Source organism: Abramis brama (genome assembly GCF_963993115.1).
Source record: "Abramis brama genome assembly, chromosome: 11".
NCBI classification, from domain to species: Eukaryota; Metazoa; Chordata; class Actinopteri; order Cypriniformes; family Leuciscidae; genus Abramis; species Abramis brama.
In genome coordinates this window covers 21860539-21874552 of record NC_139973.1, presented here as the reverse complement: position 1 = coordinate 21874552, position 14014 = coordinate 21860539, and the positions used below count along the sequence as shown (strand labels likewise).

At 35.4% G+C, this 14014-nt stretch overlaps 1 protein-coding gene across 4 annotated transcripts in view; it reads left to right on the top strand.

Moving 5' to 3' along the window:
* Positions 1 to 13726, top strand: part of rab11fip4b (RAB11 family interacting protein 4 (class II) b) — a 31922-nt gene extending 18196 nt beyond the window's left edge. For all 4 annotated transcript variants that reach the window (XM_084129854.1, XM_084129856.1, XM_084129857.1 and 1 more), the window contains exons 8-14: positions 1560 to 1663; positions 1902 to 2042; positions 4112 to 4193; positions 6416 to 6553; positions 7959 to 8117; positions 11914 to 12057; positions 12531 to 13726. In XM_084129854.1, coding sequence (XP_083985980.1) covers positions 1560 to 1663; positions 1902 to 2042; positions 4112 to 4193; positions 6416 to 6553; positions 7959 to 8117; positions 11914 to 12057; positions 12531 to 12647 — 885 coding nt within the window. In that variant the 3' untranslated portion in view covers positions 12648 to 13726. The remainder of the gene's footprint in view (positions 1 to 1559; positions 1664 to 1901; positions 2043 to 4111; positions 4194 to 6415; positions 6554 to 7958; positions 8118 to 11913; positions 12058 to 12530) is intronic.
* Positions 13727 to 14014: the final 288 nt, after the last annotated feature.

Below are 14014 nucleotides of genomic sequence, written 5' to 3'. Positions count from 1 at the left end.
CTATCTTTCCATGATTCATGCTAACTGAATATGACCAAGGGGGTAATCTTTCAGATAAAACTGAAGCTTCCCCGGGCGCCGCCATTGATTAGCAGACCATCACCTGCTGTTAGCAATCCATTGACTCCCATTCATTTTGGCGTCACTTTGACAGCAAATAACTTTACATCTGAGGCGTTTAAAGGCTCCATTTGTCCATTATTTATTTCTAAATAAACACGAAAATGTATAAAAGGCTCCATTACCTTGTATCTTACGTTATGGCCCCGTAGAAGCAGTTTTTGTAAAAATAGGCTAACGATTGCGTCATAACCACGCGACTCTCTGTCGCACAGTAGAGAAATTACCGTATGCACAGGAGGAGAAGCTCGCGGGCAATCGGGGGGACGTGGAAGCAAAATGACAAAATAATTAATCAGAATACTTAGCAAAAGTTGCTCCTGCTCCTAGCTCATGGACACCTCCTACTCACACTCTCCGTCTCTGCAAGTTTCGTAAGGGAATGATTCAGATTTCTCTTGGCACAGCTACTAGAAGACAGACAGGTTGCTCACACCACATCTACGTCGTCAAGCTCAGTTTGAGTCTGCGCAGTACGGTCAGCCATCAGGAAGAGAGTGCTTCTAATTGACTTCACTTTTCTCCGTTGAATCCAATGGGGTCGCCGTGTCCATTTCTTTTACTGTCTATGAATATGACGGTGCAAGAAACGTTTTCAACTTTCAGACGATGCGTAATGGAGAGCTACAGAGCAGCATCAAGGATATCAAATACATTGCAGTGAAATATTTCTTATTTGCATCTACAGTTTATTGGCTATAATGACAAGATCGCAAAAGTGTACGCACAAAACAGATCTTCAGCCCAGCAACTCTTTTAAACGCCTCTGATTGGCCGTTCCGTTCAACAGACGTCTGTGATTTTTGGCTACAATACTCAATACTGCAAAAGCATGTTGCAGGTACCTTTGATACAAAGGGAGACAATATAAATATAATCCTGTAAAATGCACTTGTCACCATTAGGTAAACACGGACGCTGTAATCATATTCACAATTATTTTTCAGATTAATTTTTAAGATCTATAAGAAAGACAAGGTAACAGAACATTCTGGGCTTTACTAAAAACCAGAGCTGTTGAAAAACTTCTATGGCTCTGCTAAAAACATACAAAAGCCCACCCCTAGCGCCGCCCATGATCATTTTCACCACAGAATGCTATTAAATGCAGTATATAACATGCAAGTACATCATTCAAGGTACAAGGCAAGTAAAGTTGTTGTGGAAATCGTGGATTATGATGACACACAGACGCACACACAGAGAGAGTTCAGAGTAGAGTTTATTTTCTAAATGTCTACAGGGCCAAATGTGCTCATAGTTGAAAAACACCCGTTTCTTATATTTATTTAAAACCGGATCAATACAGGTTTATACACGCAAACACTTTTAAAACCTTTAACATGTACTGTTGGTCGTGCTGATAGTCATTCAGACAAGACTGGTACAGAAGCAGCCACTAATAGTGAGATTTACATTCATTGTTGTTTCTTACACAGGTGAGTTACTTGGACAAGAAAGTGACAGAGCTGGAAAATGAGATTCTGATGAATGGGGATGTGAAGTCCAAGCTGAAACAGGAAAACATACAGTTGGTCCACAGGTGAATTGCTACTCAAGGTCCACCCACCCACACATTGTTCATTTCATTGGAACTATTTTATATGCATATGTATTTGCATACTTGTCTCTTTAAAGAGCAGATTCTTTCCTCTAGCAAAGTGTTCTATGAAAATAGTCTTAGCAAAAGTTTTGCATTTGCTAAATGCCAAAAGGTCAAAACGTGCCTCAGCAGGTCTGTCAAAGATTCATGTTAATGATGAGGACTGTTGCTTCAACAGGATTCACGAGTTGGAGGAGCAGCTAAAAGACCAGGAGACCAGAGAGGAAAACATAATGGAGGAGGAGCTCAGGAGACACAGAGAGGCCTACAGTCGACTGGAGAAAGACAAGAACACACAGATAGAGCTGCTTACAAATCGGTGAGAGACAAAAATAACAATGCAGCACAATGTGAATTGTAAAAAAAAAAATTCTTAAGAATTTCGAGTCTTGTTGGATAATTTATTTTTTCAATAAAAATATACAAATATCTTTAAAACAAGCTCAATTTAGATAAATCAAACTAAAAACTTTAAGTTTGGAATAATTAAGTATCTTATGCCCACCAAGGGCATATTTATTTGATTTAAAAATACAGTAAAAAAATAAAAATAAAAAAATAATCAGTAATATTGTGAATATTATTACAATTTAAAATAACTGTTTTCTATTTTAGTACATTTGTAAAAAATTTATAAATTCCTGTGATGGCAAATCCAAGTTTTCAGCACCATTGCTCTAGTCTTCAGTCACATGATCCTTTAGAAATCATTCTAATAGGCTGATTTGGTGCTTGGTTATCAATTATTATTATTATTATTATTATTATTATTATTATTATTATTATTATTATTATTATTATTATTATTATTATTATTATTGGTACTCAATTAATAATTGTTCTTATTATCAATGCTAAAAATAGTTTAGCATAAACTTTTAAATATTTTAATTAAATATTTTTGTAGAAATCGTGATCCATTTTTTAAAATCTTATATACACCAAACTTTTTAATTGTAGTGTATCGTGGTTTCCACAAAAATATTAAGCAGCACAACTTCCATCACATGAATAAATTACACTTTAAAATATATAAAATATAAAATAGTTATTTTAAATGTTTTTTTTTTAATGCATTTCATAATAAATGTGTAGAATTTATAATATTTCACAATATTACTGTTTTTACTTTTTGATTTGATCAAATAAATGCAGCCTTGGTGAGCATAAGAGATGTTTTCAAAAACATAAAAAATTCTTAATTATTTCACATTTTTAATCAGTAGTGTGAATTAGAAAATAAGAACAATAAAACTATTTGCCTGTACAATAAATATAATTCTGTTTTAAAAACAAATTTTATAGAAATGTTCTTCTAAAGTAAATGTATAAAGAATACAGATTAATGCTCATCTTTTTTTGTCATGCAGTAAATACAATAATGCTTAATTTTAAATTATTTTTTATACTTTACCTCATTTTGAGTTTACATATTTGCCTAGGCAGGTTTTACACTCCACTGTCCGCCCGCTATTTCAGCTTTTTAAACTCTTTCCCCATCAGTTTTTTTTTTTTAAGTTGCCAGTCACCGCCAGCATTTTTAATCATTTTCACAAAATTTTCATGGTCCCCAGAATACTTTGTTGAATGAACATGTGAACATGCAATATATCAAAAGAAAGAACAGAGCCTCTGCTTTTAAACAAAATAAACCCATTTTATTCTATCTTAATGCAGTCTTTTTTATCAACACTCGAATGTTTTGAAAGTTTCATTAAAAAAACAATTTGAGCAAAAAGCTGAGAAAAATGCGTTTTTGTCAAATACTACATCCAGATCGGATTCAGAACGATGATCAAAACATACAGTAGATGAAGTAGATCGAGTCCATCAACACCCCTAATGTTTGCACAGTCCTATAGCTCGTCCTGGGTGGAAATTTCATTCAGTAAAATTTGGCAGTTTTGATTTATATGCCGTTTAATGTTGATGATCGCTTTATTGTACTTATGTATGTGCTTACATATGATATCGCTTGTTTCTGCTTCTTTTTTACATGCCTTTTGATCAAGAGATTCAGTACTCTTTCAGGTGTCATAGCGCACCCTACGGTATAACAGTGAAAACACGGAAAGCCGTAAATTTCCTTTTCAAGGAAACGTTGTCTCAAATGCTGGAAATTTCCATCAATGGCAGGGGAAGAGTTGAATACTCTTCCTTGTAGGTCTTCCAGTACTGGTGTATATTCCAGTATATAGTGCACTTATGAAGCCGTCTCAGATGGTCCTTCATAAGGGTGTTAGAGAAAAGCAACACAGTTAAGCCACTGAAGGGACCATTACATTGTATCTAGAAACCTGAGATCTTGATTCACAGAGCTATTATGCAGTGGACACTTATAGCATCAGTAGTATGATGGAAGGCTTCTTTTCTTTTTTCTACCGGCAGACTACATCATCTAGAGGAGGAAAATGGAGAGATGGCAATGAATATGAACAGACTAAAATCCCAGACAGATAAACTGGATGAGGTGGGACAGTTTTACTATACATATTCTTGACCATTTTTATTTAGGTTGAAGGAAATGTAAATGAGGATGAATGAATGCTTGTAATGGTACTGCTTTATTTAAAGGTACACTATATTTTTATTTTTGTGTTCAAAATGAACAGAATTTAAATAATGATTTAATACATCATCAATCCTTCTTCTAAAATGGTTTCGCAGAAAATTGCATACATGCGTCACTCGCCCGTATGTGTGTCGTCATATCCGTAAATAAAGAAAAGTTGCTCCGGCCACTTTGACGTGTGTATGGTGTGGGAGTGGCATAGTTTAGATGTCACAATGAGCAAGAAGGTTGACAAAGCAGCTAAATCTCAAACCAGTTTTAAAAACGCAGAGCAAAGGAGAGTCATCTGGCAAAAGGAGAATGCGACAGAGCTCACAATAAAATGAGAATCAACATTGACTTGGCTTTTCGGAGATGGCGAGAACTGAGGAATTTAAAATATTGTAAAAAAAACTACACTGTAAAAAAAGAAAAGTTGACTTAACTTAAAATTATAAGGCAACTTGCTGCACAGATTTTTTGAGTTGACTCAACTAACAGAGTTTACTCAACTGGAGATGTTAAAGTTGAGTCTACTCAACTATAGAGATGTTTTAGTTGAGTCAACTCAAAAAAATCTGTGCAGCAAGTTGCCTTATAATTTTAAGTTAAGTCAACTTTTCTTTTTTTACAGTGTACCCAGAGATGGCATTTTTATTACTCAACAGGTGAGAAAGGTATTTTATTGAACGGATAAATTACCATATGTAGCTCTAACAGAGTTCATTGTAAAGCATTATCTATTGTGAAGGGTCATTTCATTATGGGTTGTTGTAGCACTGTGCTGGAATTTATTTCCAAGGAAGTACCGTGTCTATTAATGGGTATAGGTACAGTAAAACAATTTCCACCTAAACTGGTTATAACTCATAAGCATTGTAGTGAACGTTTTATGAGCAGTAGGATTTTTAGCTATAAGTAGGAACCATTTTCATCCGCAGTCGCGAAGAGCTGAAGCACAACCGAAACAATGTCTTTTTGTAAAATGCATGCAGTTTTTTTTTTTTTTGCTTTTTCGCTAGAGGACCAAAAGTTACATAGTGTACCTTTAAATGTTTAGAACAAAATTTGTTTCTAACACATGTTCTGGCTCATAAAGCCATCTGGCAGTTCTTACAACATTCTTGAATGTTGGTTAGAATTTGATCAAAAAGGGTTTGCCAACTAAATGCCAACTTACTATTGTTAGGGGCAAACAGTTTAGGATCCAAGGACCAGTTGCAGTTTCTGATTGGCTATGAAATAGATAAACATAGTAATTTTCCACTCATATACAGATAGACTGAAGCATATCTCCATCGATTATGCAGCTGACACTCGGACCCTGAAGTTAGGCACGTTGTGACCTTCCAGTTCTCAGATTTGGGTTGCTGGACGCCAACATGTCCAGAACAACAACTCAGTCAATCTCCAATAATGCCAGTGGTTCCTTAACCTGCAACCAAAAAGACTAACACATACACTGACACACAGCTTTTTCAAGGTTGGATTTGGCCACGCTCTAACTATAAACAGGAGAGTTTTCTCAAAACATCAAGATAATGCGTTCTTTCTCTCAAAGAGAGCTACACTTTAGTCTAACTGGAAAGTAAGGCTTTAACAAAGAGATGGTCCCTTAAACTATTGGCTTCAGTGACCCCTGTGACCATAGTTGTCAGAGTGCCCTAGAAAAACAGATGTATGTATTGACACATGTTGAAGACCTTTCTTAACAAAACATCTTTCCAAATTTCATTTCTGGATGCCGGGCTAAATAAGCAAGCATTGTTACTGCATTCATATCAAAATACAGACATTAGAGAATACATGAAAAGAACATTTCAGTAATCACACTGGTAACTTCTATAACAAAGTAAATTCTCACAAGCCTAGAGAAGTCATTCAACTCATGTGATATTTAGAAGGAAAAATATTGATAATACCTTGATTATAATCACTCATTACATATACATTGAAGCAGCAGTGGTTTCCAATCCACCCCCTTCACTATTATATCAGATTTATTTTTAATTGTTTTGTTCAGAGAGCTCACAAAAAAACATCATTTATTTAAGATCTTAAGATTTAAGAAATTTAAGATGTCAAGTAATTGTCCAAATTGACTGTACACCTGCTTAAATGTCCTGTTTGTGTTTGTGAAGGAGAGGCAGCGGATGACAGACAAGCTGGAGGATACGAGCCTGCGGTTGAAGGATGAGATGGATCTGTACAAGAAGATGATGGACAAGCTACGACAGAATAGAAATGAGTTTAAGAAGGAAAAAGATACCATGCAGGAGGTAAGACCATGTTCTAAAATGTGTGTTTTTTTGTGGTTTTTTTGACACTAGTTAAAACGGACATACTAAATAACCTATTAGTGACAGATATGTCTTTATTATAATGATTTGAGAACTATGACCATACCGTGCAATCATTTAGCATTTTTTAAACAAAATAAACCCATTTTATTCTATCTTAATGCAGTCTTTTTTATCAACACTCGAATGTTTTGAAAGTTTCATTAAAAAAACAATTTGAGCAAAAAGCTGAGAAAAATGCGTTTTTGTCAAATACTACATCCAGATCGGATTCAGAACGATGATCAAAACATACAGTAGATGAAGTAGATCGAGTCCATCAACACCCCTAATGTTTGCACAGTCCTATAGCTCGTCCTGGGTGGAAATTTCATTCAGTAAAATTTGGCAGTTTTGATTTATATGCCGTTTAATGTTGATGATCGCTTTATTGTACTTATGTATGTGCTTACATATGATATCGCTTGTTTCTGCTTCTTTTTTACATGCCTTTTGATCAAGAGATTCAGTACTCTTTCAGGTGTCATAGCGCACCCTACGGTATAACAGTGAAAACACGGAAAGCCGTAAATTTCCTTTTCAAGGAAACGTTGTCTCAAATGCTGGAAATTTCCATCAATGGCAGGGGAAGAGTTGAATACTCTTCCTTGTAGGTCTTCCAGTACTGGTGTATATTCCAGTATATAGTGCACTTATGAAGCCATCTCAGATGGTCCTTCATAAGGGTGTTAGAGAAAAGCAACACAGTTAAGCCACTGAAGGGACCATTACATTGTATCTAGAAACCTGAGATCTTGATTCACAGAGCTATTATGCAGTGGACATGAAATATTTTTCATGTACAAATTGGCAACTTTTGATTTATAGAAAATCCCATAGAAACTTATGTAAAGATTGAGATAATGGTGATTCTACCCACTGGTCACTAAAGTAAATTTAATGTAAACACTGTAAAAATGGCAGTGATTTAAACAATTGTTTATTCAGCACGTTATTCAGCAAGTTGACAAAAGCTCTTCCTAATCTTTTATGCCATGTATATAGTAGCTCAAATATATTTACAGATAGAAAAAGAGTGGCAGAGCCTTGTCCAGCTTTAGTTGCCCTCAGGCTTAAACGGGCTGCGTAGCCTACCTAAAAAATGTGCACACATACAAGTCAAACACAGAGATGCATTTACACAAACTGTATGAAGACTCCAGAGCATATTATATTGCTAGTATATTAAAATTAATAGATTAATTTAGTTCAGAATTACCATGTCTTATTCTGTCCATAGATTATACAGCAATCCTGTCCTTGACTACATATCAAACAGAAGTGTTCTCAGTTCAGTATAGCTTAGTGCTTTTGAAGTGCTTTTAAAAGTGTATTTTCTGTTCAGCTGATTGAAGACCTTAGGCGAGAGCTGGAGCACCTCCAAGTATACAAGCTGGAGGCAGAACGAATGGGGCGTGTTCGCAGATCTTCCATTAGCCTATCAGAATACAGCACTCGAACACGTGAGAGTGAGTTGGAACAGGAGGTCAAGAGACTAAAACAGGTGAGAGAGGTGGAAAGCTGGTAACTCGATCTCTCAGCATGTATATTTCCTATGGCCTTGACTACAGTAGTCCCACATAGTCAGATCTTTGATAAAATTTAATGAGTACAAATGTTTTCACATAAAAATATGCCTACCGTTATAAAAACACATTTAAGGAATTATTTACTTTTATTTACTATTTTATTTACTATTTGTTTCCTCCAGTAAAGGCTGTGAACTTCATTCCCTTCAGGCAGTCTCCACTTTTTGTTTTTAAACTAATGGAAGCTTGTTTCCACCACAGCATAAAAAATAAAAAGGGGAATTGCGACTTATCTCCCAAATCTGACTTTTTTCTCGCAATTTTGAGATTATATCTTCTTTTTGCAATTGTGAGAAAAAATCTGAACTGCAATATATAGGCTAAACTTGCAATTGCTAGGAAAAAAGTCAGAATTTGTGAGATATAAACTCATTATTGCTAGAAATAAAGTCAGAATTACATGAAATCTTGCAATTGCATGTTATAAAAAAAAATATATATATATATATATATATATATATATATATATATATATATATATATTCGTGTGATAGTCGCAATTTCATGTAATAAAGTCATAATGGCAAGAAAGTCAGATTTGCAAGTTTATACGAGAGAGAGATTGAGAGGGACAGATATTGAGAGAGAGAGAGAGATTGAGAGAGAGATTGATTTCAGATAGTGCGCAAACATGGAATTGATTCCTTTTTCGTGTTTCCTTGCGCTTGAACAGATACATACTTGCCGAGACGGATATTTTGACAATTTTGTGTGTATTCTCTCGGTTATGCTGTAAATGAACAGCTGAGAAAGATACTGGATGTTGTGTCAGTATATATTCGGTCCGTGCATTCAGCCTAATATTCCTGCTGCTGTCTGTGTCATTAATGTTAATAAAACAACAAAATGCAGCTTTAAAAAAGATTAATATATATTTTATTTCTACAGTGAACACATTAGTGTCATTTTACATTTAGGCCTAATTATAAAATTTCTGTACCTGCATACTACAGTTAGACTTTGTATATAGTTTTCAGCGATGCTTGTAATTGTTCTTATTTTAATACTGACTGGTCATTTGTCTTTAATAAATTTTTTTTAATTTATTTGTTAGTTTGGTAGTTTTTGCTGGGGTACTGAAGCACTTAAAGTGAGCTTTATATATATATATATATATATATATATATATATATATATATATATATATATATATATATATATATATATATATATATATATATATATATATATATATATATATATATACTCACCTAAAGGATTATTAGGAACACCTGTTCAATTTCTCATTAATGTAATTATCTAATCAACCAATCACATGGCAGTTGCTTCAATGCATTTAGGGTGTGGTCCTGGTCAAGACAATCTCCTGAACTCCAAACTGAATGTCAGAATGGGAAAGAAAGGTGATTTAAGCAATTTTGAGCGTGGCATGGTTGTTGGTGCCAGACGGGCCGGTCTGAGTATTTCACAATCTGCTCAGTTACTGGGATTTTCACACACAACCATTTCTAGGGTTTACAAAGAATGGTGTGAAAAGGGAAAAACATCCAGTATGCGGCAGTCCTGTGGGCGAAAATGCCTTGTTGATGCTAGAGGTCAGAGGAGAATGGGCCGACTGATTCAAGCTGATAGAAGAGCAACTTTGACTGAAATAACCACTCGTGACAACCGAGGTATGCAGCAAAGCATTTGTGAAGCCACAACACGCACAACCTTGAGGCGGATGGGCTACAACAGCAGAAGACCCCACCAGGTACCACTCATCTCCACTACAAATAGGAAAAAGAGGCTACAATTTGCACGAGCTCACCAAAATTGGACAGTTGAAGACATGAAAAATGTTGCCTGGTCTGATGAGTCTCGATTTCTGTTGAGACATTCAGATGGTAGAATCAGAATTTGGCGTAAACAGAATGAGAACATGGATCCATCATGCCTTGTTACCACTGTGCAGGCTGGTGGTGGTGGTGTAATGGTGTGGGGGATGTTTTCTTGGCACACTTTAGGCCCCATAGTGCCAATTGGGCATCGTTTAAATGCAACGGCCTACCTGAGCATTGTTTCTGACCATGTCCATCCCTTTATGACCACCATGTACCCATCCTCTGATGGCTACTTCCAGCAGGATAATGCACCATGTCACAAAGCTCGAATCATTTCAAATTGGTTTCTTGAACATGACAATGAGTTCACTGTACTAAAATGGCCCCCACAGTCACCAGATCTCAACCCAATAGAGCATCTTTGGGATGTGGTGGAACGGGAGCTTCGTGCCCTGGATGTGCATCCCACAAATCTCCATCAACTGCAAGATGCTATCCTATCAATATGGGCCAACATTTCTAAAGAATGCTTTCAGCACCTTGTTGAATCAATGCCATGTAGAATTAAGGCAGTTCTGAAGGCGAAAGGGGGTCAAACACAGTATTAGTATGGTGTTCCTAATAATCCTTTAGGTGAGTGTAATATATATATATATATATATATATATATATATATATATATATATATATATATATATATATATATATATATATATATATATATTACACTCAATATATATACACTCAATATATGTATACTCAATATATGTATACTCAATATACATTTTTTTTGCTTATCCGAAAAATTTCCGGATCCGTGACTCAGACTGTAAATGATCTGAAACCGTGAGTTTTGGGATCCATTGCACCACTAATTGTGAGATATAAGCTCACAATTGCAAGAATTTTTCTAAATTGTGAGATAAATGTTGCAGTTATCTTTTTCTTTTTTTTTTTCTTTTTTGTGGTGGAAACAAGTTTCCATAAAAAAACAGTGATCCCAAAATGAATTCTTTTTTTGTCTTTTTCTGTCTCTTATTTCATCTTTTTTACTGTGTGTATATGCAGAGGAGTGTTTCCAAGGACATGCCCTTTGACCTCCAGCAGCTTGTGTCTGCTCGGGCACGACTCTTTCCGAGTCTAATGGTAAACTGTAATTCCTGTGCAGACTTAATATCATAATTAACCACTAATATGTTCATTCATAAGAAGTGTATTTTCAGATTATCTGCCAGGCTGCCGTTTCTTCTCACCTAACACCTAATATAGGTTTTTTTTGGTTGTAGATTTTGTAGCTCCATGTTGCTGTCAAAAGAAGAGGATAACTAGACAATATCACAAAAGTTCTGTTGTACTGAATATCAGTAAATCACCTTGTGCCTAAAGCGGAATCACTGGGCATGTTGCTCAAAGCTTTCTGTTTTCACACCTCTCTAATTTTCCATTTCCAGCTCCCCATTGATGCTCCAACCTTAAAAAAAAAAACACTCATCACCCATGCAAAATCACACATCTCTGTATAGGTATTCTGGAGTAATATAAATAGTGAAATATCCCACTGCTATTATACTCAATATGAGCACTCTTAGACACTGCTTGGCCAATCAAAATGGAGAGCTAGAACTAATTGTGCTATTAACTAATATAGTTATTTTGAAAATAAAGATTTAGTAGTATTACATTTGGTGTATGTGTGTTATAAGAATGTGATCTGAAAATTCTTCCAATCTACATTAATTGTATAATCATCTCAATCCAGATTCTTCATCTGCAGATTACTGCTTTCTGTTTGCCAGCAGAAGCTGGTCTAACCAACTTCTCTTGTTTCAGTCACAACTAGGCCACAATAAAAAGGAAAAGAAAGATGACTCTTGGACCATCTTTTTGGGGTAATTGTAACTCCATCCTCTTTACTTTTCTATCACAGGAGAACCAAAAACTGAGAGAACAGAATGAAGATCTAAATGGTCAGCTTCTCAGTCTGAGCCTCCATGAGGCCAAAAACCTGTTTGCCACTCAGACAAAAGCGCAGTCTCTGGCCATGGAGATTGATCATGCCTCCCGTGACCAGGTAAGAGAAGTGCTTGACCTTGATCTGCTGATAAAAGTCAAACAAGAGGAACTTAATGTGTACGTCTGAGCAAGAGAACAATATGAAGCATTTTTGTTGTTGTTTTCTGGATCATTCTCTAAAAATGACCTTTAGTCCAATATACTGTGAACAATTGAAATTAATTTTGTGAGAATAGTTCCCCTTAAAAGGAACATTGTGATTTACTCACCCCCATGTCATTCCAAACCTAAATGACTTTGAGGAACAGAAAAGGAGAAATAAAGCAGAATTTGTGGAACAAACTTTTTTTTTTTTTTAAACCATACCGCTTTGTGTGATGAACACAAGCCCTCCTCAATTTTTTCAACATTTGGTGTTTTTCAACTTTTAAAATTTTTGGTGAACTGTTTCATTTCATTTGAAGTTTATAACTAATTGACAGTTTTTGATGACCTGTCAAAAAATCATTCTATAACTTTTGATTCCCACAGTTGATGGAAGCCCTAAAAGAACAAGAGGAGATCAACTTCCGTCTCAGGCAATACATGGACAAGATCATTTTATCCATTCTGGACAACAACCCATCTATTCTGGAAATCAAAACCTAAAAGCCTGTCATAAGCTGTTTAGAAACTTAACAGAGGACCTAGAGCTACCCCTGAGGTCGCACTGAACCTCATATGACGTGTGCCTCTGAATGCACAGTAACTACAATGTGCTGGTGATTTGTGCACCTATCTCATGTTACAAAAATCTAAAATATACTGGTGAAATATTCATGCACATTTAAAGGGCATTTTTGCTGCTCTGTACGACACAAGGGAGTTTTCACTGGAATGGCATTATGGGTACTGATATGCACCAACTAATATGTGAATATTTTAGCACTGGGTGTTCACACAGTGTATTGCGTTATATGGATGATTGATGCTTGCTGAGTTTGCACTGGAATGTTATGAGAGAGGGCTATTGATGAAAAAGAAAAACATTTGATGGCCATCAGAGCTTGTCCATTCAGAGTTGCGATATATGATGAGAGGAAAGAGATTTTTGTAGGTGCACATGTAAGGATTTTGTTGTATGGCGTGTGAAGGAAAGGTAAGGAGAGACAAATGAGAAGAATAAAGGAGAGGTAATCGGAGCTGGAACTGGAACTTGATAACACTGCCTGTTGTACAAGAAATCCATTTTGGACGAAGGGAATGCTCTAGTCTGTGTTTGCAATGTTAGTTTGAGATGTTTATTCTGACATTAAGCTGTATGTGCTTCAAAAAGGAGTCAAAATGCAGGAGGATTAATGTAAACTGTCAATGTGAATGAATGTACCAAACAAGTAGTATTTCAGGTTATTTACAGGCTTTAACATAATATTTTAAGACCTGTCTGTTCATCAGCTGAATTATGTTCTTAATGGCCTTAAAAGGAACTTGCACTTGTTCTTCCAAACTAAAATATTTAATAATTTCAGATGTACCTGAAAATGCATCATCTCATAATTTTCTATAATCTGCAAATGCGATGGGTAATATTATGTGTTGATCTAGGCCTACATTTTTGGGTATATTATATGCAATACTGAAAATGTTATTGTACACATTTTCTCATCATGTCTCCCTTTTCACTCACTAGTAGACTTTTTTTTTTTTTTTTTTTGTTCAGTCACACATTAAATAATTACTAAGATACATTTCACTTTATACTTGCTGTGTGTGGGATTTTAGCAACTTGTAAATTATGTAAAAACAAAACCAAAAAACCCCCAACTTTTTTACTCTGTGCCACTCATTGCTTTTACATTATCGCTAACTTTCTTTTGTAAATCCTTTAGGTGTGGAAACCATGACTACTATCTGATTATTTCTCATTCTCTTTATATTTATAAACGAGGTGCTGGAAAAAAGGCAGTATTAGGTTTGCTTTGTGAGACGGCAGACTGGGTCAATGACTCATGATGTCACAACATGCTGAATGGAAA